Source organism: Hyperolius riggenbachi, chromosome 2 (genome assembly GCF_040937935.1).
Source record: "Hyperolius riggenbachi isolate aHypRig1 chromosome 2, aHypRig1.pri, whole genome shotgun sequence".
In the NCBI taxonomy this organism is placed as follows: Eukaryota; Metazoa; Chordata; class Amphibia; order Anura; family Hyperoliidae; genus Hyperolius; species Hyperolius riggenbachi.
Window position 1 is genome coordinate 215506377 of NC_090647.1, and position 25656 is coordinate 215532032.

General features: G+C 43.2%; 1 protein-coding gene across 5 annotated transcripts in view; it reads right to left on the bottom strand.

Moving 5' to 3' along the window:
- The window catches only part of JADE3 (jade family PHD finger 3), a 78646-nt gene that overhangs the window by 11282 nt on the left and 41708 nt on the right, over positions 1-25656 (bottom strand). For 3 of the 5 annotated variants that reach the window (XM_068268118.1, XM_068268116.1, XM_068268117.1), the window contains exons 4-9: positions 17256-17413; positions 15252-15442; positions 14948-15159; positions 12037-12204; positions 7953-8069; positions 6170-6643 (exon numbers count right to left, since the gene is read on the bottom strand). In XM_068268118.1, coding sequence (XP_068124219.1) covers positions 6170-6643; positions 7953-8069; positions 12037-12204; positions 14948-15159; positions 15252-15442; positions 17256-17413 — 1320 coding nt within the window. The other 2 variants (XM_068268120.1, XM_068268119.1) reach the window with 2 other exon arrangements.

The following is a 25656-nucleotide window of genomic DNA, read 5'->3' on the forward strand; positions in this document are numbered from 1 at the left end:
AGTGCAGTACGTTCCTGGTGGCGGAGTGTGTGCATGCCCACTACGCCCGACTGGCTCAAGTACCTGGACTCATAGCAGAAGATCCAGGTGGCGGAGGAGGACAGCGAGGGACTAATTAACCTGAAGGGGGCTGGAGGTTGCCCCAGGTATGTATAAAACTTTAATTTCATCTGTCTCAGGTTTACTTTGTTACACAGTAGTACTATACTCTACATATGCACTCCCCACAGAGCAGCAGGGAATCCACTGAGAATGCTGTGCACATTGAACACAGAGGTGTTGTCTATCACCCTGGTTCAGATTGTGCATGAAGAATGTAATAGAGGAAGAAATTCCTCATTCTCCTGCTGAGTACCTGCACATCACCCTTACATGTACCCACAGTTACATTGCCTAGGGCCTGATAGATGTTCTTTGTTCCTGTCTGTACCTTCTACAAGTACTCTTACCAAGGATTAGTTTTAGGCCTCGTTCACATCTATGCAGCGCAGATGGCTGTGCGATTGGAACACACCGCGTACAATCGTACGCCATCTGCGCTGCTACCCGCTGCACTACTGATCCCATCCATTGACAAGGAATGGGTCAGCTCTGCGCTTGCGGCCAGAATGCATGCAGCAGTACGCAAGCGCTTCATTGCGCATCGTACTGCTGCACAGCGCATTTGATGTGAACGGCAGAAGGGTTTTCTATACCCTTCTCCCGTTCTTGTATGTTACCACGTCATACACACTTCCAAATGCAAACTGAAGCGCGTATGATGTGAACGAGGCCCAAGTCTATGACTAAAAGTATTACAGGCAGAAGATAAGCTGGATAGCCAGGTAGCTGGTATGGTTTAAAAGGGAATACATATGGCAGCCTCCATATCCCTCTCAGTTCAGTCGTCTTAAAATTCCTAAGCGTTGGCATTTAAGAGACCAATTTCATGTTACATACTTTCAATCAACAAGATTGTGATATGCAAATTAGAGGAGTCTGAGTCGAGTCGGTGGAATCCTAACCCAAGGAGTCGTAGTATTTTTGTACCTACTACACAGCCCTGGATGTAACTTCAAACCTGCAATGATTTTTACATTACACCTTACAACTGCAAAACGGACGTACATCTGATCAACCCTTGTTTTAATCCTCAGTGCTGCCTTTTTTGTTTTTTGAACAGCAAGTCCTCAAAATTTCTGCCTGTGAGAAACCTTGTTGATATAGAAAGATTATATAGTAGCAAATATATCGGCGCCAAGGGACAATGGAACCGCCGCTGAGAAGAACAATGTCCAAAAGTTCAGAAGTCAGGCATACATCAAAGGTCAGCGCAGGTTTAGAAAGTCATTGTATGTAGGGAATGGTAAATTCTTCACCACAATATATCAAATGCTCAGAGGTAGGTATCCGCCAAACATCAAAACTAGAAAAGGCTTACCAGCTCCCAACAACCCACATTATAAGGTTGTGAAATGGCTCATGTCACAGATAACGTCCAGGGAACATCAGACGTCGTGAAGATCCAGTGGACATCCGTATGGAGGTAAAGTTTCAGGAATTTATATAGGAAAACAAAAACGGCAATATCTAAGCGTAACCCGTTTATTTAGATAAAATTTCTTTAAAAGGCAGTAGACATAAAAACGATAACTCACATACGGGGCCCATAAACAGGGAACCCCAGAAGATTAGCGCGCATGTAATGGTCAATCGAAGATCAATAGACAATGGTGCCGCCTGTTACCTTCCCAGGCGGCACCATTGTCTATTGATCTTCGATTGACCATTACATGCGCGCTAATCTTCTGGGGTTCCCTGTTTATGGGCCCCGTATGTGAGTTATCGTTTTTATGTCTACTGCCTTTTAAAGAAATTTTATCTAAATAAACGGGTTACGCTTAGATATTGCCGTTTTTGTTCTCCTATATAAATTCCTGAAACTTTACCTCCATACGGATGTCCACTGGATCTTCACGACGTCTGATGTTCCCTGGACGTTATCTGTGACATGAGCCATTTCACAACCTTATAATGTGGGTTGTTGGGAGCTGGTAAGCCTTTTCTAGTTTTGATGTTTGGCGGATACCTACCTCTGAGCATTTGATATATAGTGGTGAAGAATTTACCATTCCCTACGATTACAATGACTTTCTAAACCTGCCGCTGACCTTTGATGTATATAGAAAGATTACTATGCATATTTTGTTGCAGAGTTCAACCTTGTCAGTGTGCACAATTTTGTAAACTGAATAGTCTTGGTGACCTTGATTTGTAAGGAGAACTGGCTGTTCCTCATTCACTTTCAATTCATAGCAGATTTTCTTAGTTTACATGTTCTCTTGCTGATTAATTACATCTGTTTAACCATGCACTGGATCATATGCCTGCAAACCAATAAAGTGGATTTATATTGTATTACACAATATTGCAAATCACATTTGTTAAAAATGGCCCAGCCGGCGATTAGCTGGCGGCGATCAGCAAAAAAAAGCTGTTTTTTTACTGTACAGGAAAGCGATTTAGGAGTGATTGCGTTTTGTGATTCTATAACTTTGAAATGCAATCGCTCCAAAAATGCTACATGCACCATCAGCAAATTGCTAATCGCTGCGTGAATCGCTACAGTGTGAACACTACCATTGACTTGCCATTGACTTGCATTAGCAGCAGCATTTTGCTGATCGCCAGTGATCAGCAAATTGCTGAAAAATCGCCCAGTGTGAACTAGCCCTAAGAGTGCTTACCCACTTAATCCCACCACTACAGTACATCTACGTCAGCTGTGGCACCCTCCAAGCCACAGCCACGTAGATATACTGACCTGTTTGCAGCCCTGCTGTGCACGATCGGGTGTGCTTCAGAGCGCACCCTCTGGCACGGTCAGCTGCATTACTAATTGGCGAAGGGGAACATGTTCCCTTATAGCCAATTAGTCCACCAGTAGTCAACTGCAGCGATCCTTCATCTGTCCCCCCTCCGTGCATAAATAGTTTAAAAAAAATCCACCAGCAAGCGGCCTCACTCACCTTACCTCGTTCCTGCGACTATCCTGAAGCCCGATCCTCCGATCCCCGCTCTGCATTCGTATTGCCGGTTACCGGGTCCCGGCTTGATGACGTCATCAAGCCGGGACCGGATATTCGGCATAGCGGGGCTGACTGCAGAGCGGGGATCTGAGGCTCGGGCTTCAGGATAGTTGCAGTAACGAAGTAAGGTGAGTGAGGCTGCTTGCTGGAGGATTTTTTTTTTAACTATTCACACACCGAGGGGGCTGCCTGATTTTTTTTTGGGGGGGGGGGGGGGGGTGTTAGATCACTGGGGGACATCTGGCTAACTGGGGGGGGGGGGGTGTCTTATTAGTCTGGCACATCTGGCTACCCTGGGGGGGGGGGGGGGTAATCTAATACCGGGGGCCCATTTGGCTATGATGGGGGGCTGGTGCTAATCCTGGGGGCACATCTGGCTATAATTAGGGGCACTATTCTTAGGGGCGCATCTGACGATCTATGCTGGGGGTGGCAAATGCAGGGGACACATCTGACTATACTGGGGGGGGGGGGGGGGGGCTGATACTGGGGACACATTTGACTATTCTGGGGGACATAATGCTAGTGGAATGGTTTTTATGACAGTAGCACTTTTTATTTTTAAGCTGGAACCGGTAAAAACTGAGAAATCATGCATTTTTAATTTTTTCCCCTCTTTTTTCCCATTAAAATGAATAGAAAACAACTATTTTCTTAGCACAAAATACCCCCCCCCCCCCCCCCCCCCCCCAATGAAAGCCTAGTTTGTCTTGAAAAAAACGGTATATAGATCATTTAAGTGTCATGAGTAGGGATAAAGTTATTGCTGATTAACTAGGATCATGGCTAAAACGTCAAAACGGCTCTGGTCCATAAGGGGGAAACAAGGTCTGGATGCGAAGTGGTTAAAGAGACTCTGAAGTGTCCTGAAAACAATCTTTATTTAAAAAATGTGCTTAAAGGGAACCTGTACTGAGTAAAATTCTTTAAAAGAAACACATGAGGTAACTTCAATTGAACATTACATAGTTATCTTGCCATCAGTTCCTCTCAGAAGCTCACCATTTTCTTCTGACAATGATCCCTTCCAGTTCTGACATTTTGTCAGAACTGAAATATATCTGTTGCTGTCAGTTACAGCTGAGAGGAGAGCTGATGTGTCCATGTTTCCCTATGGCTCAAGTGGGCGATGTTACTGTTTAACTGTGTGCTGACCAGGAAGCTGTTATGGTGTAATGTCCATTTTCAAAATGGAGGACAGAGAATTACCTTGATCACAGTGGACAAACAGGAAGCAGGAGAGGAGAAAGATATTGACGGGCAGACTACACTGGAGGTACGTATGCCCTGTGTATGTTTATTTTCACTTAATTTTCAGTTCAGGTTTTCTTTAACATCTTTGTCCTAACTAAACCGCCGCATTCCCTCCGCTGAAATCTATCTAAATCCCCCCAAACTCACCCTCCCTCCCTCTCCCCTGCAAAATCCACGACTTTCATGGTCGTGGATTTTGCTGCTGTTGGAGGCAGAGCTATGAGCCGCAGCTCTGCCTCCATGCCCGTCTATCAGCGGCGGATCTCCGCCTCTCCCCCGTCCCTCTCATTGAAGGAAGACAGAGGGGCGGCGATCCGGGGTGTCAGAAGCGCTGAGAGGCAGAGCTCATAGCTCTGCCTCTCACGAAAGCGATGCCCGGACTGCCCTCTGGAGAGTTAGAGGGGATTTAGTGTACAGCAGAGGGAATGCGGTGGTTTAGTTAGGGCAAAGATGTTCAGCACATTTTTAAAATAAAAAGATAGTTTTCAGGAATTTCAAGAGACTTTAGAGTCTCTAAAGTAGGGCCCTGGTCAATGATGCCATATACTGTCTTGTATATTTTACTCCTGAACTTGACACCTGTTTGAAAGTTTTCCCACAGCTTTACACACTGAAATCCCTCTACTGATGTGCAAACTCTGAATAAGGGCACAATCACACTGGAGTGAGTAGCAGGCGATGATATCTCATGGAGCAGCTTCAGGGTACACTGGGGCGCCTGGAGGTAATGTGAGTCTTTGAATGTCATGTTATTGAATAACCAGAAATGACAAGAGGGAGGGAAGGGAGTTGTGTTTTTGTTGAATTTTGGTAGTCGCTTTCATATATGTGATATATTTTATGGCAATGTTGTGCTGCTTGCATTGGTCTTCCAATAGTAATTTTTGCTGTTTCGTATTGAAGTGTTCACTGTTTCGGTTGTTTTTGATATTCCGTATAAAATTGAAAAATTGAATAACGTTTGGAAAAAAAAAAACCCTGTGACATAAAGTGAACCTTAAGTGAAAATAAACTGATGAGATAAACATTCGCATTTATCCTCTTACTCCTAAAACACTTTTTTTTTTTAATCAGATATCTTGCAGTTTAGGTCATGTTTAAAAACGTAAAAAAAATGGATTTGTTTTGTCTCTGCTGAATGACTGACTTTTGTGTCTCAGAGAGCTAAACTATTTGAGCTATTGACTTTTTATTCAGGGCTGTGGAGTCAGAGTCGAGGAGTCGAAGTTGAAGCAATTTTGGGTACCCGGAGTTGGAGTCGGTGATTTCATAAACTGAGGAGTCGGAAGATTTTTGTACCGACTCCACAGCCCTGTTTTTATCTCTCCCCTGCTATCAGAAGCCCAGTTTTCTGCCAGGAAAGTGTTTAATGGCTGCAATTCCTTATCAGTGAGGCATGCTATAGTCAGACTAGGTCTGAACTGGAGAGAAACTGTCACTTGCATGCCTGAATGTTCGCTCTTTCAGTCAGAAAAATAAGAAAACTAACACCATATTTATTTGAATGCTTGACACTGTACATACTGTACATGTGTATCTCATGTCACAGGTCCCTTAAGGTTCCTTTTAAGATGGCCCAATCCTTGAACCGGCAAAGCAGAGCAGTAGGTGTACAGTCAAAAGACAATCTGTGGAGTTAACCTGTATTTCATTTTATCTCAGAGGCCATTAACTAGCTGGTTAACTGCAACTGGCTTGCAAGTGGATAGCGACAAAGCTACAAATATGGGCAGAAAATCCTAGATGTAAGAAGCCACAATTAAGAAAAAAAAAATAAAAATGAATTAGTGTCACAAACTGTTAGGTTATTAAATAAGCTGAAAATATAATTGTAACTCTAGACTCACTCTTTCCAGGTCTTGCCTAAGGTGCATAAACATCCTCATCCTTGTGTGGATGCTATCCTCCTTGGGCTGCAACAAGCCATTCTGCTCCTCCTCCTTAGGAGGTACCAGCGGTTTGTTGAAGTTGCTTTTACGTTTCAGCATCCAGAAAGAGTAAATCAAGTCTACAGTATGTCTGGGTAATCCAAGCTCCGCTGCCACAGTGTCCACATTCACCATAGTGTAAAATTCTTCTTCCAGCTCTTTCAGCTTCTGGGCACGCAGGCTGGTTTTCTCACTCTCGCTTTGCCGGTTGTCAATGGATACCTCATGAGAGTCTTCCTGCTCCCCTTCAGCACAATGTTTGTTCGAGCTGTGCTTCAAGCAATAAGACTTGAACTTCACTTCATCTCCCTCATCCAACATTGTCTTCATGTCCAGACTGTGTTCAAAGGCGCAGGTGACGTGAAATGCTGTTATGCAGCTCTTAACTGAACACTAAACAACAGAATAACACAAGCTATGATGCAAAATGCAAGTGGCTTTGAAGAGAATACAATAACAAAAATACATTCAATACACTTATAAAAATAATTATATTTATATTAACAAAAAAAAAAAAAGTTTACATTTCACATTGTACAAAAGAATGTTTTTCCCATAATTTTCTGATTCTAAATGATCATGCAGTAAACCTCATGAAAAACTAAATTCAACTCAAACAGTATTTATTGTTATGCTGACTGTGACCCTGGAATATAGATCTTGTCCTAATCCAAACAGACTTAATAACTTCTCTCCCACAGGGAGAAACACATCAAGAAGTTCAAAGCATTACTGTACTTATGCATAGAAACACAGACATTTGCTCTCACTCCACACCCACTGCACCTTAACTTGCTCCTCAGCCTAGGGCAGGCCTGGGCAAACTTTACGCGGACTGGGCTGCATTGTGTCAACTATGGGCCACCTTCCTTAAATTCAACGCCCCCTACCCCTTGCAAAGTTGCGAGCGTACACCGTGGGATTTGAAACTCACCTCGCTCACCGATATCCCATGTCGAGAGTCTCCAGGGCAACACATGTAGTGACGTCAGGACGTGCCAGCATATTACACGCTGGTTGTAATATGCTGGGGTGTCCTGACGTCACATCATGTGACTTTCTGTTGACACAGATGCGTAGCAGCACATCGGTGACCAAAGAGAGTTTCAAATCCCGTGGTGCACACTCGCAACTTTGCATGGGGGGGAGGGAGAAGAAGGGCAATCCGGCGGTGGCCCGTAGTTTGCCCAGCGCTGGCCTAGGCTGTCAGGAGTCAGAAATCTACCCACTGCAGTCCAGAGCCCCTCCAGCCCAGGCTAATAGTGGTAAGCAATAGTGATGTCATATCCTGTCTACCAAATGATGCTAGGAGTTTGGGGGGGGGGGGGGGTGGAGGGGGGCTTCTGTTTGGCAGGGCAAGGGTACTGTTTAGCTAGTACACATATCTTCAAATCAGACAGCCATTGACTACCATCATACCACCAGAAACCCTACCTCCTAGATTGTTTCAGTATACACAAAGGCTGTGTTTCAGGATCCAAAGACTTCCCTCTACTGGGGGTACCTGATTGTTTTTTTTTCTCCTTGAAACTTACAGGTCTGCTTTAAGAAACAGTTTAATAGCCAAGTGCAGAAAGCAATGTTGTGAGGGAATGTATATGGCATTTGTTTTCTATACAACATTGCTAAAAGGCTGAGTATTAAGGCTAAACAAACTATAACTAGAGGACACCTGTACTTGCGCAAACACTAACAGACTTACTTGTATGCAAGCTCCAGTTTTTAGTTTGCAGAGACTGCAGACCAAGGCCCATCGACTTGGAGGGATGTGAGAAACTTTAGTAATTGGCTCCATTCTCTCAGGGCAAGCAATGTTCACCTGTACAAAAAAACATTTAAAACCATAACCATCACATAAAAACTTCGGGGAGGTTCAAGTTACTACCACTGCCTACTGCCCTCTGAGGAAATTGACTGCTGCTGACTAGAAAGATGGATTTTCTATTCATTTCATCAAAACGACATCTACTAACAAATTAAGTGACACCATAATTCAGGATCATTGAATTAGAACAAGATATATTGTTTATATTATCATAAGTTTCAATCTCGCTCTAGATTTATTTTGTTATTTATAACCCACACTTTTTATATAGTGCCACTGTATTTCAGCATTCTGAAGTGTACCGTACATTAAACTATTGACATCACTCATTGTCCTTCAAGCAGGCTCACAATCTAATGTCACAGCTACTTTCTTGACCACAGTTGGGGTAAGCTTCTGGGATGTGGAAGAAAACTAAAGTGTCTATACGAAGCCCATACACAGAAATACAAACTCATGACAGATAATGTTCTTGGTGTATACAGAGCTCAGGACCCAAGATATTAAATACAATGGAACCTTGGATTGTGAGCATAATTTGTCCCAGAAACATGATTGTAATCCAAAGCACTCTAATATACAAGCAAATAACATTGCATCATTCTCCAATACTTGCATTTTACAAATTACACTCTGTATATTAAATGATGGAACAGAGCAGAGCTAATGATCCTTTGAACTTCCTGGCAGGAAAATCATAAAAAATGAACAGTGAGAGACAGGTCGAGATAAGTGCTTCAGAAAACAGCACTGTAGCCGACCAAGCTTGGTTGGAGAGCATAGAGAAGTTCCTTTGCATAGATACAGTGGGTTGCAAAAGTATTCGGCACCCTAGACATTTTCCACATTTTGTCACATTACTGCCACAAACATGCATCAATTTTATTGGAATTCCACGTGAAAGACCATTACAAAGTGGTGTACACGTGAGAAGTGGATCGGAAATCCTACATCATTCCAAACATTTTTTACAAATAAATAACTGCAAAGTGGGGTGTGCGTAATTATTCGGCCCCCTGAGTCAATACTTTGTAAGAACCACCTTTTGCTGCAATTACAGATGCCAGTCTTTTAGGGTATGTCTCTACCAGCTTTGCAGATCTGAAATCCTTGCCCATTCTTCTTTGCAAAAAAGCTCCAGCTCAGTCAGATTAGATGGACAGCGTTTGTGAACAGCAGTTTTCAGATCTTGCCACAGATTCTCAATTGGATTTAGATCTGGACTTTGAATGGGCCATTCTAACACAGATATGTTTTGTTTTAAACCATTCCATTGTTGCCCTGGCTTTATGTTTAGGGTCATTGTCCTGATGGAAGGTGAACCTCCGCCCCAGTCTCAAGTCTTTTGCAGTCTCCAAGAGGTTTTCTTCCAAGTTTGCCCTGTATTTGGCTCCATCCATCGTCCCATCAACTCTGACCAGCTTCCCTGTCCCTGCTGAAGAGAAGCACCCCCCGAGCATGATGCTGCCACCACCATATTTGACAGTGGGGATGCTGTGTTCAGAGTGATGTGCAGTGTTAGTTTTCTGCCACACATAGCGTTTTGCATTTTGGCCAAAAAGTTCAATTTTGGTCTCAACTGATCAGAGCACCTTCTTCCACATGGTTGCTGTGTCCCCCACATGGCTTGTGGCAAACTGCAAACGGGACTTCTTATGCTTTTTGTTAACAATGCCTTTCTTCTTGCCATTCTTCCATAAAGGCCAACTTTGTACAGTGCATGACTAATAGTTGTCCTATGGACAGAGTCCCCCCACCTGAGCTTTAGATCTCTGCAGCACGTCCATAGTCACCATGGGCCTCTTGACTGCATTTCTGATCAGCGCTCTCCTTGTTCGGCCTGTGAGTTTAGGTGGATGGCCTTGTCTTGGTAGGTTTACAGTTGTGCCATACTCCTTCCATTTCTGAATGATCGCTTGAACAGTGCTCCTTGGGATGTTCAAGGCTTTGGAAATCTTTTTGCAGCCTAAGCCTGCTTTAAATTTCTCAATAACTTGATCCCTGACATGCCTTGTGTGTTCTTTGGACTTCACGGTGTTGTTGCTCCCAATATTCTCTTACACAACCTCTGAGGCCCTCACAGAGATGCTGTATTTGTACTGACATAAGATTACACACAGGTGCACTCTAGTCATTAGCACTCATCAGGCAATGTCTATAGGCAACTGACTGCACTCGGATCAAAGGGGGCCGAATAATTATGCACACGCCACTTTGCAGTTATTTGTAAAAAATGTTTGGAATCATGTATGGATTTTCGTTCCACTTCTCACGTGTACACCACTTTGCGTTGGTCTTTTATGTGGAATTCCAATAAAATTGATTCATGTTTGTGGCAGTAATATGACAAAATGTGGAAAACTTCAAGGGGGCCAAATACTTTTGCAACCCACTGTAACTGAAGTTTCTTAACTCTTCCTGTACTGGAAACAATATGAGACTCATTTGTGCTACTAATGGTTTATTTCTTAGCTGTACTACACATACAAATCATATCATACGTTTATTTTCACTTCAGATTCCCTTTAGGTTTTACGCAAAGTAGCTGGAGGGGAGCGGGGATGGGGGACCCAGGTGAGGGGGGGGACGACCCCCCTCCCCTCCAAGCTGCTACCCCCTCTAGCATGGCAACCCTCTCACAGGCTGTGACACAGAAACTGATCCATTTCTGTGTCCAAAATTGCCTGTGTAGAGGGTGATCAGTTTTCCTATTCCCCTTCACTACCCCTCCGTGTTTCCGGATCCATGTGCGGTCCGGGAAAATGCTGTAAATCCAGACCGTCTCTTCAGGTTTTTTAAAGGGATCCCCTGAACGTAGACTGATCCGTTTTTTGTTGGGTGAAGACAGCTGCTATTTTTAACATTGGTATCCGTGGCTCCGGTTTTGATCCGGCCTGAAAGACATAGCCACGGATACGTTTTCGGAGCGAGTGTGAACCGGCCCCTACTATAATTTACATATTACATCTAAGCAATGTAGTTATAAGGACCATTTTTCATCTCCCACTAAGATATGTAATTCACAAAAATATATATATATATATATATATATATATACACACACACGCGGAAAAACGGGCCTGATGGGGAACGGCCGTATACGTGTATAAATGTCACGTGACGCATAAAAACGTACGCATAAGAATAATAATCCAACGCGAGGGAATTTTTTGTAGGATGTACTTCCTGTTTACTGAAATCCTCCATCAGGTCCTCCTGTTTTTTATTTGCCCTGAGTGGTCGCTCCTCAAGCATCAGTTTGTTGATTGGTTGACATTTGAATCTGTAGCCATATAAAAGGCTGTGTGTAAGCACTGTTTGTCAGAATGAGCTTGCAACTTGAAGAAGAAGCATGTTGCTTCGAAACAGCGGGCTGTAGTTGCCCTCAGCCTATTCTTGATATGTGATTTTATTGCATCAATAAAAACACTTTTCACTTAAGCGGTGCTGCTGATATTTGGTTTTTGCTATTTTTTTTTTAACTCGGTGGGCAACGAGTTCTAATCAGCTATAGCACGCTGGTCTCCATTGCTGAGTGCTGGATCCAACATTTTTGCATAAGATTTCTGATGAAACAAAAATCACTAATTTTATTGTTTAAGTTTTATCGTACTGTTCACCTTTACCTTAAGTTTTAACTGTAATTTATATAAAACAAAATTGATTAACAAGTTGAGAAAAATATGTATGTTCCTGCATAAAGTATCAGTATTCTCCCACCAAACTCTTCAATGGCCTACTGAAAACAGAGGGATTTTTATAATTGAGCACACAGAAGCCTCTGTACACTTGCAGTCTTCAGATATTGCTGTTAAACACGCTCCAACAGATTTCATCCAGGGTCACCGAAGGTAATAAAATAACAAATGGTGCCTGTGCAGCTTGCATAACATGTAACCAGCAACAGGAACACTGATGGCTACAACAGGCAAGGAGGAGTGAAAACCAAATAGATTTTTACCTCTGGTATCCAGAGAGCACAGCTTACATGGGCCCATTTAGTACCAGTTCTGGTAGCTTTCATGGCTCCACCTCTCTTCGGACACAGAATACACTGAGGATGAATGCCCAAAACACATGTTCGACACAGCCAGCTGCCTTCTGGAACCTTCACAATGCCGTAACATGCCTATGAACCAGATTTAAAGAAAAAAAAGATAAAAAAACAAAATAGGACAATAAGAGTACGCAACAAAGTCCATAACAGTACGTCCAACATAAAATCAGTATATAGAGATTTTCTTCTAGCAACGATTTCATTCATCTGATCAGATTGGTTGGGAGATTGTTTTCCATTACTAGTCCCAAACGATCATTTGCGATCCCTCGTACGAAGAATCGTTAGTAAAAGATTGTTAAGCAGATTGTATCGTTAGTGGCCATCTTAACATAGAAACGGTGAAAAGTCCTCAGACCAGGAGAGAACAGTATGTACAAACATCCCCAGGGAAGCTCACAAGTCTCAAAGTGTATAGTGTCATAAGGGATATATCAATCCAGGGGTTCAATCTAAAATGAATGTAGAACAAATAATCTGGAATTATTCTGCCAGTCCAACCATGAACTCCATGTTTTATAGAAAATGTTCTTAATTTTAGCCAATATATGTTCAGATGACAAAACTGAGCTCAGGGCTATAAAGACTTAAGGTGTGGAGATTTCCAACGAGTTGTCTTAACATGAGAGACCACGTGCTGTATACACCGATTCATTGGAAAGGTAGACCCAGTGGATATATTCACCAACAAAACGATCCAGCTGATTGTAGGGGTGTGATCAGGCAAATGTTATGCCAAATCAAAAAATCCTGTGCTTTAGGACACTCCCACCATATGTGCCATAGATTACCCTCATTACATCCTCAGAAGCAAAGGTTAGAAAACTGAAATTGATGTATACGAGCTGGAGTAGAATAGCATCTACTCAGCAACTTCAGGGAGGTCTCATTTGTGGAACTGTAAATACTATACTGTATTTAGTGAGCTTCTTGCAACAATGTGCCCTGCGGGGACAGAGGAGCCATATCCTGTTCTCATTTAGAGTTGGAAGTTAATTTTTAAAGCAGAACAAAATAATGAAACTAGCACAATTGGAAGTGTACCTTCAACAACGTGTTTTTCTTTTAAGTTTTATCTTATAAAGGACACCGGAAGTGAGAGGCATATGGAGGCTGCCATATTTATTTCCTTTTAAACAAAGCAATTTGCCTGGCTAGCCTGATGATCATCTGCCTCTACTTTCAACCACAGACAATGAACAAGCATGCAGGTCAGGTATTTCTGACTGAAGTCTGACTAGATTAGCTGGGTGATTGTTTCAGGTGAGCGACTCAGGTAATTACATAATATTAATGTCAGAAAGATCAGCAGGGCTGCCAGGCAACTGGTATTGTTTTAAAGGAAATAAATATGGCAGCATCCATATCTCTCTCACTTTCCAACTCTCTTCGACAATACTTTTGCCTTCTACTACCGATATATTTTGGGCCACCACCAGTACTCAAATTACTCTGTGGGTGCACCTACAGCCGCAAAATACATTGCAGTCTATATGCTGCACCCATTTTAACAAAACACCACCGGTACCCAAAATACCAGCTTCAACACTAACCTTTTGTCTCCATTGCCTAACGTTATAACCTCTCTGATGCCCAAATGCCAACCTCTTCCCTCATATGCCTAAAGGTAGCTATTAGCGGTACAATTTTTTGTAAACGTTCAGGTTTTCAATCAGGTTATTCAGATTGTATCGTATGAAAACAGATTAGATGGTAGGCCTACTCAATCCTAAACGATAGCATTAACAATCATTCCTTAAAGGACCACTCCAGCGAAAAATAAAGTACTTTCTTCTGACAAAGATTTTGAAACCAAAAGAAAACCTTGGTAATCCCCCATGAGGCGATGTCCAAAACCTGTTGGTTCTGTCAGAATTTAACAGCTTACATTTTTCCTTTAAAGGGTTTTTTTAACCTTTAGTGAAAAAAAAAAAAAAAAAAGGTTTCACTTACCTGGGGCTTCTAATGGCCCCTTGCAGATGTGCCGTCACGCAGGGATCCTCCTGTCTTCCGCCGCGGGTCACTTTCCCATTATTCGTCTAACTAAACGTGAACACAACTGCTGAACAGTATGAGAAAACTGCACTGCGCCGGAAGCTCCCAGAGGTGCAAGCGGGAGCAAGGACGTGCGCGGCCACAGCCACGCAGTTGTGTTTTTCTAGTTAGATGAATAATGGGAAAGTGACCCGCATCGGGGGACATGAGCACCCTTGAGTGAAAGCACGGGACAGGACGACTGCAAGGGGCTGGTAGAACCACCAGGTAAGTGAAAGTTTTTTTTTTGTTTTTTTTTTTACACGAAAGGGTAAAAAACCCCTTTACAGAAATAGTCACTGGCCTTTTTTTTTCTTCCATAGACACAAACTTAAATGGTTTAGATATGATCGCAACTTTGAATCCTGCAATTGCGATGTGCATTGACTAAATACAATCTTACTTTTAGATCTGAATGATCTTATTGAAAGTAAGATTGTTCGCTGAAAATTGCACCATCAATAGCTACCTTAATGCTAACCTCCTCTCTCCGATGCCCAACACAAAGCTTTCTTCTACCTAATACTAACCTACTCTCTTTGATATCTAACACTAACCTCTGAGATGGCCTACACTAGCTCTTCACCACTAATAGCATCCGCTCGAATCAGCTGTTAGGTCAACAGGCTAATAAACAAGTACCTGGTTTTCTTTATCTTGACTTTAGTTCTGCTTTAAGGTGCCATGTTTCTGTTGCCTATAATGTCCATACTAACGCTGGTCCCATTGACACCAGGAAAGTGCTGCGTATTTGCAATGAATTAAGTAGTTTCTGAATTACCTGGTGTACGCAGATGTTGCAGCTATCACAGAACACCATTTCATTGCTTTCTTCACTGTCAGGGGAACGACACACATCGCAGATGACATCCTCATCATACTCTATACCTAGACCCTCTTCAGTTTCTATGGCGTGATTCATGTTTTCATGGCAATGGCGTTCCAGTACTTCTAAGGTCTTCTCCATAGTATTCTCATCTACAGGAGTGCAGCCTGAAGTAACCACAATATAAAGAAGGCTGCATAAGGGGCTTGGACTACACAGCATGACTACTGCTCAAATATTTGGATTGTGTCATACATACCCATGTCAGCAAGCTCAAGGTTACATTCTTCAAGCCAGAAGAGGTCCATATCGTCTAGGTCATACCTACACATGCTCTCCGCCAGCTCTAGGATGTTAATGTACCCAGGCTCTGAGGTCTCCTGGCTTGAGCAGTGAATGTACTTTCGAGGCCGTGAATATAGCACCTCCTTCACCTTATCAGCAATGACCCTATTGATAAAACAATACAATGTATTAAAATAAGGATTAAACAGGAATTGCCTGACACCAATACTTGCATTCCAAGTAAAACGAAAGTATATGCCAGTACTGTATAACTCCATCCCATTAGGTATGGGCACATTTGAGATTGCAAAACGCTCTAAAAAAACGACAGCCTTCTTTACCGCGATTTTGCAACTTAAAAGCAGAACAATTTCAGGTAAGGTGATTTGGGGCCCTGCTTTCCCTTATGAAAAATGCTCTGAAAATGCTGCATGCGTGTGATTTTGGCAAATTGCAATGGCTCTTGTGGGATCATCCCCATTCACTTTTGGAATCGCCAGTGATTCCTACAAAGTATAAATCCCTGCTGAAAGAGCGCTTGTGGGTGCCATGCCTTAAGCCTTGTACACATGCTGAGCTTAAGCTATGTAAAACGTCCGACAAATTACAGATTTTGCCATATTGGACGGGAATCGTGCAAAAATGTAGCCAAATGACATAATGGGCCACGTGTGTACAATGTCATTTGAACAACATTACTACATTTCTACTGAATATGAACATATCATGGATACTGTCGTTTACATTGGCGTTCTCAGTATTTAAATCATTATTAAACATTATTTGCATTATGTGTGGAAACTTCTAAACTTTTCAAGAAAGTTGCCGGTAAAGTAGTTTCCATTGCATTGGTTGTCTGTTCTCTGACTTGTTGGGCGCGTGTATGGACCCTTTACTCTTCCAGCAGTATGTCGCGTGCCCAAAGATGACACATCACGTCCCAGAAGTAGTGATAGCCCTACGAGGCTATTACACTGATCGCGCTATGGTGGGTCCGGTGTGTTGTTCGCGTTAAACCCAGAAGTGAGGCATATTTTCAATTGAATGTATGCCTCACTGATTTGCTTGCACCGGAGCTATAATGATCGATTGACTTGCCGTGGTCATTGCAGTGCAATCGTCTAACAATCACACCACAACAGTGTAAAAGTGGCCAAGTCTCACTGCTTGCAGGTATTTGATGACCATGTCTCACACTGATGACAAGCTTTGCACTACTGATTTAAAGATTGTGGCTAGAAACTCTTTCTGGACCCCACGCCACTGAATGAAAGGGTGACTGAGGAAGGAAAGAGGAAGCTCTACAATGCAACAGCATGGGAGACAGTAATGTGCAAAAATTGTATGCAAAGTTTAATTGACCCAGGAAGGGAAAAACTAACCTTAGTCTGCAACTCTACAGCCCTGCTATAAAACCCTAATGCTGGGTACACACAGATTTTCTGGCCGATTTACTGTCAGATCGATTATTTCCAACATGTTCGATTTGCTTTCCGATCGATTTCTGAGCATTTTCCGATCGATGTCCTATTAACATGCTCGGAAATCAATCAGGAAAATGCTCGTAAATCGATCAGAAAGCAAATCGAACATGTTGGAAATAAATAGATCTGACAGTAAATCGGCCAGAAAATCTCATAGTGTGTACCCAGCATAACAGATGCTGATCAATTAACTCACAGATGGTAAAATAACCAAATGCTAGAGTCAATTGGTTAAATAATCAACCCTACTAGCATAAGTGGAGATTTACAAATACAAGAAAAATGTGCTAACCACAGAAAAAGCGGGAGACTTTTTGAAGTGAACATTGAGATTGCCAGCGTGTATATACACAATTTTCACCATGACTGGTTCTTTTATTTTGCTCATACTGTTACTTTGAAGTTTAATGAACTCCATTTCTCTTAACCAGTTGACATCCTGCTATGAGTATGAACACAAGCCATGCTATTTGTGTGTACATTTCTATACTAACCTGAGAGAAGCCTGTGGGATGGTCTCTGGATTAGCAGGAACTTGAACCCCTTTCTCCCACTCCTGCTTCCAAGTGTCTGCAAAACTGTAATATTCATCTAGGCTGACATGCTGGGAGTCTGGAATCTTCATGGCACTAATTAGGTCTTTTCGGAATACCTAGAAAAACAAAAGTGTGAAAAATCAGAGTGCGGTCATTGATTACAACAGCTGTTCAGAATATTGGGGTCTACAGTGACCAAATGAGACTCACATTTCCAAAGTTTGTTTCCCTCAGCCCAACTACATAACCTTTTACATCAGATTCACAAGCCCAGACTTTGAACATGGATTACGAGAGCCCAGTTTTTGGAATGCAATTAAGCTGAAATAAACTTTTAAAATCAAATTGCTCCCTACAGTCCGTTGTCTACTAGGGTGATCTGTTAGAGGCCTCTTGCACACTGCAAGCGATTCCGATTCCGCTTTTTAATCAGTTTTTACATCCGATTCAGATTCAGATTTGCAGTTTGCTCCCTGCACACTGAAAATCGGAATCTGAATCGGATGTAAAAACAGATTAAAAAGCGGAATCTGAATCGGAATCGCTTGCGGTGTGCAAGAGGCCAGAAGTGGACTCAGAGGGCTCGCAGAAGCCATTCTTTACAGAATTATTTTTTGCATAAAAAGGAAGACAGAATGAAGCTTCAGTTTCCCAGAGTTATTAGTAAGCAGTATTTATAACCTTAAAAGACACCCAAGGCAAGAATGAACTACCGGTAATGAAATAAACGATTGCATCCATCTTCCGTCTCCTAAAAATGATTTAAAGCAGAACTGTAGATAGAAAAGAAACACATTGTTTCACTTACCTGGGGCTACCTCCTGTCCCGCGCTGCTTCTCAATGAGCCTCCGTTCTCCCGCCGCCAGCTACTTTGCCGCCGGGCCACTGCGCCTGCGCGGCTCCAGCCACGCGTATCCTTTCTTTGCGTTCCCCGCTATTGCAGAGGGGAGCGCGAAGAAAGGATATGCTTGGCAGGGCTGCGCTGGCCACGACTTACAAGTCGAGGTACGGGACGGAGCGGCGGCGGGAGAACGGAGGCTCAGGCAGGACTGGTGCAGGACGGTACAGCTGCTGGGGGCTTGGGGAAGCCCCAGGTAAGTGAAACAATGTGTTTATTTTCTATCTACAGTTCCGCTTTAAGATATTTCCCAGTTTTATTTTATGTTTAAATCTACTTTAAGTTTAAACTATTTATTGCTTTTGCTCAATGACACATTCAGCCCTGCCTTTTAGGTTTACGTGTGGCATGAAATGCATTCCTGTTGGTGGACATGCCCACAGGCCAAGAACCATTGAGGAGCACACAAAAATTGATAGACACCACTGAGGCCCAGTGCACACCAAAACCGCTAGCAGATCCGCAATATGCTAGCGGGTTTGGGAGCTGATTTCAGAGCGATTCTAGGTATGTTTAGAGAGGTTTTCTAAACATACCTAGCGGTTTTGCGTGCGTTTTTGTGTAGCAGATTACACATATTGTTACAGTAAAAGCTGTTACTGAACAGCTACTGTAACAAAAATGCCTGGCAAACCGCTCTGAAGTAGCGTTTTTCAGAGCGGTTTGCGTTTTTCCTATACTTTACATTGAGGACGAAACGCTTCCGAAAACCGCAAACGCGCAGCAGGAGGCGCGTTTGCGGCTTGGCAAAAACCGCAAACCGCCGGTGTGCACCATCCCATTGCAATACATTAGACAAGTGTTTATAGGCGGATGCGGCCGGCGGATCGCTCCAAAAACCGCTCGGTGTGCACTGGGCCTAACTCATGATAGTTTACTGCCAAGTTTAAAATTATACATAATACCAGGGCTGTGGAGTCGATACAAAAATCCACCGACTCAGACTCCTCAGTTTAGGATTCCACCGACTCAGACTCCTCTAATTTGCATATCACAATCTTGTTGATTGAAAGTATGTAAAATAAAATTCATCTCTTAACTGCCAACGCTTAGGAATTTTAAAAGACAACTGAAGTGAGAAGTACATGTAGACATACATACAGTGTTCTCCCCAGGATCAATTAAGTGGGCGGGCCGCCCGGGTGAAATAAGGCCCCGCCCGGCTGCTATTTTGCATATTACAACAGCCAGCGCTGTTCTGACTCCTCTGTAGCAGATTGCCCAGCAAGCTCAGCTCCTCTATGTACGAGATCTCGCGCTATCCGGCGGGCTCGTACACTCATTGGATCGGCATGGCAATAGGCGGGACCATCTGTTACACTGACTGCATAGCGCAGTGCTCCTCCAGGAACGAGGCACATTGCAAACAGTCTCTCTTTGCCTGCACAATCGTGAAGGGACGCTGGAGCCTGTGTCTCTAAAGCAGAGCTGGGCAAACTACAGCCCGTCTGACTTGTAATCTTGGTATTTAGTGCCTCCTTTCCTCCTCACGTCTGTGTCACTTGTCTCTCTCCCTCCCCACCTTACAATTGTTGTACATTTACGTGCCGTACTAACTTTCCCATCTCTGTGAATTACGGCACTTTCATCTGACTGAAGAGAGGAGGGCAGGCAATCACTCACTTCCTCCCCCGTGTGTCAGACGCACGGAGCAGATCTCCACTCTGCAGAGAGCGGGATGTTTTGGCTGCCCAGAGAACAGAGCACACAGACAGCAGCGCTGAAAGGGGGAAAAAAGCCGTCTGATCTGATAGGTACAGGCAAAAAAAAAAAAGTTGTGACCTTAGGTCAGCTTGCACATATAAGGGCCGGTTCACACGGACGGCAGGCGGTGTTGGGACGGCCAGGAAGTCGCGTCATCCTGTGACGTCCCGTTCGGTGGCGGCGGTACAGAGATCGTCGCGATCGGCGTTTCTCGTCCCCGTAGGGGGACGTGAAGCCGCGCCGGCTAGCCGTCCCTGGACGTTGCATGCGGCTTCTAGGGACGGCCGAAACGATGCGTTAAATCGGGATCAGAACGCCGCGTTTATGCAATCGACGGTAATCGACCGTAACCGCGCAATGCTTAACGCTCCTATTCACTTGAATGGGAGAGTTTAGCCGATGGGTCCCGAACGCTTGACGGTAGACGCCGCCAAGCGTCCGTGTGAACCGGCCCTAAAGCTCTGTCCTGACATTTTATTCCCACCCCCTGTTTTTTTAACCCTTAGGATACACTAATAAACCTCTGGAATCTCAAGGGGCCAGCATGTCCTTTCACACCATGCTGAGCTTTACATAAAAAAAAAAAAAACAGTTCGTATCTAGTGAGTTTGCAGCTTGTCAGTTTAATCTGTAGGACATGCTGAGCCTTGTGGTTCCATAACGATGGGGTCCACAAATATTGAAAACCTTACCAATCAGATTGGTAGAGGAACCAACCCCCAAAACATTGACGGAACAATAGTGGTTAATGCCCAATACGTATAACTGTCAAGCTCTGGACATGTGTGAAAAATATGATGTCCGTTTCACCTGCACTGTGAACCGGATTTGTGTACTGCAAATCAAGCCTATTTTTGTATTTTTTTTTTTTCAAAAGCAAACAAAAAGCACTGTGATAGCACATTAAAAACAACCAAAAAACTGTTTTTCCTGGTTTTGACTTGGCAGGTTCACTTTAAGACAGATGGTGCATATCTAATACTGGTTACACACTATGAAATTTTCTGGCTGATTTACTGTCAGCTACATTATTTCCAACATGACCGATCTGCTTTCTGATCGATTTCCGAGCATTTTCCGATCAATTTTCTATTGAAGTGATCGGAGAATGCTCGGAAATCGATCAGAAAGCAGATCGGACATGTTGGAACTACCGGTAATCGATCTGACAGTAAATCGGCCGATAAATCTCACCTAGCATCTCTGTACCTAGCATTAAAGCAAGAGTCATATGGAGGCTCAGTGTTTTCACCAGGCCTCCATCCAGCTAATTTTGGTAAGCACCCGTCTGATATCGGCTCGTTTCCTCCTCCTATGCTGTAAGCAGAGCTTACACGGCCCTGCATTCCCCCTGTTGCACACCACCCGGCTACTTTTTCATGCCACCCGGCTGGAGAAAATTTCTGGGGAGAACACTGGGGAGGTATGGTATGATACATGAACAAGGGGAGGGAAGTTTAGTTCATGTTTACTCTATGGACTGTGGAATGGAGGATGCAGTTTACTCCTATCATTTACATCTTACATGGAAATTAGAGGTTCCTTTAGAAAATGTGGAGGCGGACCACAAGGAAGTTCATCAGAATAAGCAACTAAGAAAAAAGTATTAGTCAATGTGTAGACATGCAACATAACAAAACCAGAAGTAAGTGGAGATATAAAAATAAAAAGTCTGAATTACTTCATGATGCTAGCATTAAGTTATGATGGGGGGAAAATATACAAAAATGATGGAACATGAACTAGGCCTTGATGGCCTCTACCTAGACACATGCATATTAAATTACATGTATGTTCATACAATATGATCTTAAAGTGGATCCAAGATGAACTTTTACTCATTGCATAATTGTGTTCCTTTCCTATTGTTTATAGGGTATTCCTCAAGCCAAATACTTTTTGGTTTTAATACTCTAATTCCCTATAAACTAAAGAAGCCACGCCCACAGGTTTTCAGAGAGCCAAGGCACTTTCAGACAGTAGCAAGGGCTCATGGGAGCTCAGTCTGGCCAGGAGGGGGAGGTATTACTAGCCAGAGATTTTAGAGGCAGAGGTGAGGGGGGGTGTTAGGTTTTGTTTTTTTTGCTCAAGATGCAGATAAGCCTTCTTCTGTGTAATGCTTACAAACAACATGGCTGCTGTCATTGTATCACAGTGATAATCAATCATATGCTATTAAAGCTGTTTGCAACTAGAGTTGCTGTGTAAACTATCTAAACTTTAGAGAAGATATATAGACAAGTTACTTGTTATAGTTATAGCAGTAGGGTATTGTACCGTGTTAGCCATCAGTGATTTAAAACTTCTTGTTCTAGTTAGTTTTTCATCTCGGATCCGCTTTAACACTGCACACCACAGCAGGAAAGTGGGAGATAAATGCCAAGTTCATAGGTTTCATTCTGAAGGAAGACACAAGTGTGTCTTTTGAGACAGAACAGCTGCTCTTGGCTGTTGTCCCAGACTTGTCACAGAATACACCAACACCCAGGCATGTCTGACACTTGGCACAAAGCACTACCATACAGGAATGGAATATTAAACAGCCCTGAATTTATACAGTGAGTATGGATCGTTCAACAGTAATCCGTAACTAATACACTAGAACACATCACTTCTAAGATTTCTTTCAGATATAACTTCAGTCAACCGCAGCGCTCAGAACTCCATACCTCGTAGCACAATGCTGTAAAGACGCATCAGTAGCCAACAGAAAAATGCACTCAGGCGCATTGATCCACCACACACACATGCTGTAATGCACACGTGAATGGCTCAATATAAAAACACAGCAAACTTCATGAAGCACATTACACTATCACTGTCGGCGCATTTAAATATAACGTCACATAAAGACCTATGAAATGAAACAACTGTGAATGTGTCCAGCAAAACTTTCAACATGAATAACCTGGCAAGTTCCCTTGACATATGGTTTTATATTAATGGAGTGCAAATTATCGAACATTAGCAAAACAGCTGGAATATTTAAAAAGGAGTTGTAGGATTTTAAAGCCTAGTGGGGAGGGGGGGGGGGGGGGGGGGGGGGGGGGAGACTGTGAGGGGAGGCATTACCCACCAGCAGACAGACTAGTTTTTTTGTTTAAATTTTGCCTAATGCTATATGCCAAATACATCCATGGAGTTTCTAAAGCCAATAACTAATGCTTCAACAACTACAATAACCAACTCAAAAGCTAGCTTGAGCTAGAGGACTCATCTCTCCATATGTCAGTTTGAGGTTACGAAGAAGTCAGCACTTCTTTATATGCTGATGGTTTTAAATATATGGCCATGATAGTCTTAGGTCATCCTCCCAGGCTGCCTTTTCCCAGTCCACCAACAGAAGTGGTGGTGATTTATTGTGAGGAGGGAAGAAATCAAGCAGTGCAAAGTCAGCAGTTTGATAATCAACTAAACTAACAGTAATCAACTGACAGATCTGGTCATTAAACTTTTTTATTTTGATTTTAGGCTTGAATAAAGTTTTAATTACTGGAGAAAAAAGGTGCAACCTTTTCCACTTGCAGAGAGAGTTTGCATAGAGCAATGAAGAAAATTCTCTGGTAGAAAATAATGAGGCATCTCACACACAAGGATTATGGGGAACTGCACAGCAAAGAATCATGTGACATCAATGTCCCCAATTTACACAGGGGGTCTAAAGGCACCCATATGTTAGAATGTAAGTATACTTGAATTCTAGCCTCAGGTACTGAAGTAAAGTAAAGACTTGAGATACAGGGTCTCTTTAAGCAGTTTCTCGGAGAAGAAATGATGCAGCGAGTTACCAGGAACATAGGTCTCTAGAAGGCCACATAATGGGTCAGTTAGTCAACGGGAATAAACCGAGCCGATATTTACAAAAAACATTGCATTCTTTGTAACTAGGGTATAGAACAAGGGAATATTAATTAATTAATTAGGTGCGTGTCATGACACCACGAGTGATCTGAGCCAATTGTAGGCTTGGGGGGTATGGCTCAGATGTCAGAATTTAACTCTTTAACTCTTTGATGTTCATATAAATTAGGGAGACTGGAGGGAAAAGGGTACTATACTTTCCAGCTATCCGGCTCTCTCTACGCTTCCTAGTTAGAATATTAGCTTCCTGTCTGTATGCTGTAAATATATGTGATGTACATAGGAAAGACTATTTATACTCTGAAGAAATCAAACTGTAACACAAGATGCTTAATAAAACCCCTTTGAAAGGTGAAGAAGGCTGTCTCCGCTCTATCTCCTGTACGATGTCGCTGTGAGTTGCAACACTGATGAGTTGCTGGTGCCGGAGCAAAAGGTGTGTGGTGATGTTGCCAATAGCAACCAACAAATTCTTACACCATACACTAGTCAATTTCTGCCATCAATATATGGCCGATTCAACAGTTCTGATATCTGCTAGAAATTTATGCAGCAGGAAGCATGAGCGATCATTTTCTGGCCGATTTCAATCGATTTACTTGTTTGGTTCTAAGTCGATTGGCTGCTAGTAGCAGATTGATGGCCCTTAGCGGTTCATTTTATTCTGAAATCTATTCTTCGTTTGTGCCACATAGATAGATTCCTGTCAGATTCGACCTGACAAGCATCTGACAAGAATCTGACGGTCGAATCTGCTGCAAATCTAAAAGTGTATGGGTTGCTTTACACACACAAGTTTTGTATGCACGTTAGATCAAACTAAGCTGAATCAGCCGTGCAGGTTTATCTGAGCAAAGCTTCATCTTAAATCTATGGACGTACCAAAGAGAGACATTATCCCATACAATTAAAGTGACTCCGAGCTCAGACTAAAAATAAAATTTGAACTTGCCTCCATCCCAGCCCTGATCGGGACGTCCCACGCCGGCCTCCTGGCTCTTCTCCCGGTGGCTGTCCGCATAGCGCGTACAGGCCCGGTCCCCCGGGCGACACTGGCTAGTGTCGGGCCTTCTCCTTCCTTATACGTCACACGCCGGCCGCCGCGCGTCATGACGGCGGCCGGCGTGACAGCACGGCGCATGCGCGGTTTAATCGCACATGCGCCGTGCTGTCAGCCGGCCGCCGTCATGACGCGCGGCGGCCGGCGTGTGATGTCATTTGTGCCGTATAAGGAAGGAGAAGGCCCGACACTCGCCAGTGTCGCCCGGGGGACCGGCCTGTACGCGCTTTGCGGACAGCCGCCGGGAGAAGAGCCAGGAGGCCGGCGTAGGACGTCCCGACCAGGGCTGGGATGGAGAAAGCCCCGGGTAAGTTCAAATTGTATTTTTAGTCTGAGCTCGGAGTCCCTTTAAATTAAGATTTTTCAGATATTTAGGAGAGTGTCCTATCAATGAAGGGATAGAAGTGAGGTTATAACCGGCTACTTTTTCATGCCACGCGCTGGAAAAAAATTCTGGGAAGAACACGGATCTATATACTGTACTAATCAATGAGTAGCTGTGCCAGTAAACCATCTTCAGTTGATTTTCTAGATTTCTGAGGTCTGCATGTTAGGGCCGTAGTTGTGGCTTTAACCACTTGAGGACCGTGGGCTTTACCCCCCTTAAGGACCAGGCACTTTTTTTTCCATTCAGACCACTGCAGCTTTCACGGTTTATTGCTCGCTCATACAACCTACCACCTAAATGAATTTTGGCTCCTTTTCTTGTCCCGAATAAAGCTTTCTTTTGGTACTATTTGATTGCTGCTGTGATTTTTACTTTTTATTATATTCATCAAAAAAGACATGAATTTTGTCAAAAAAATGATTTTTTTTTTTAACTTTCTGTGCTGAC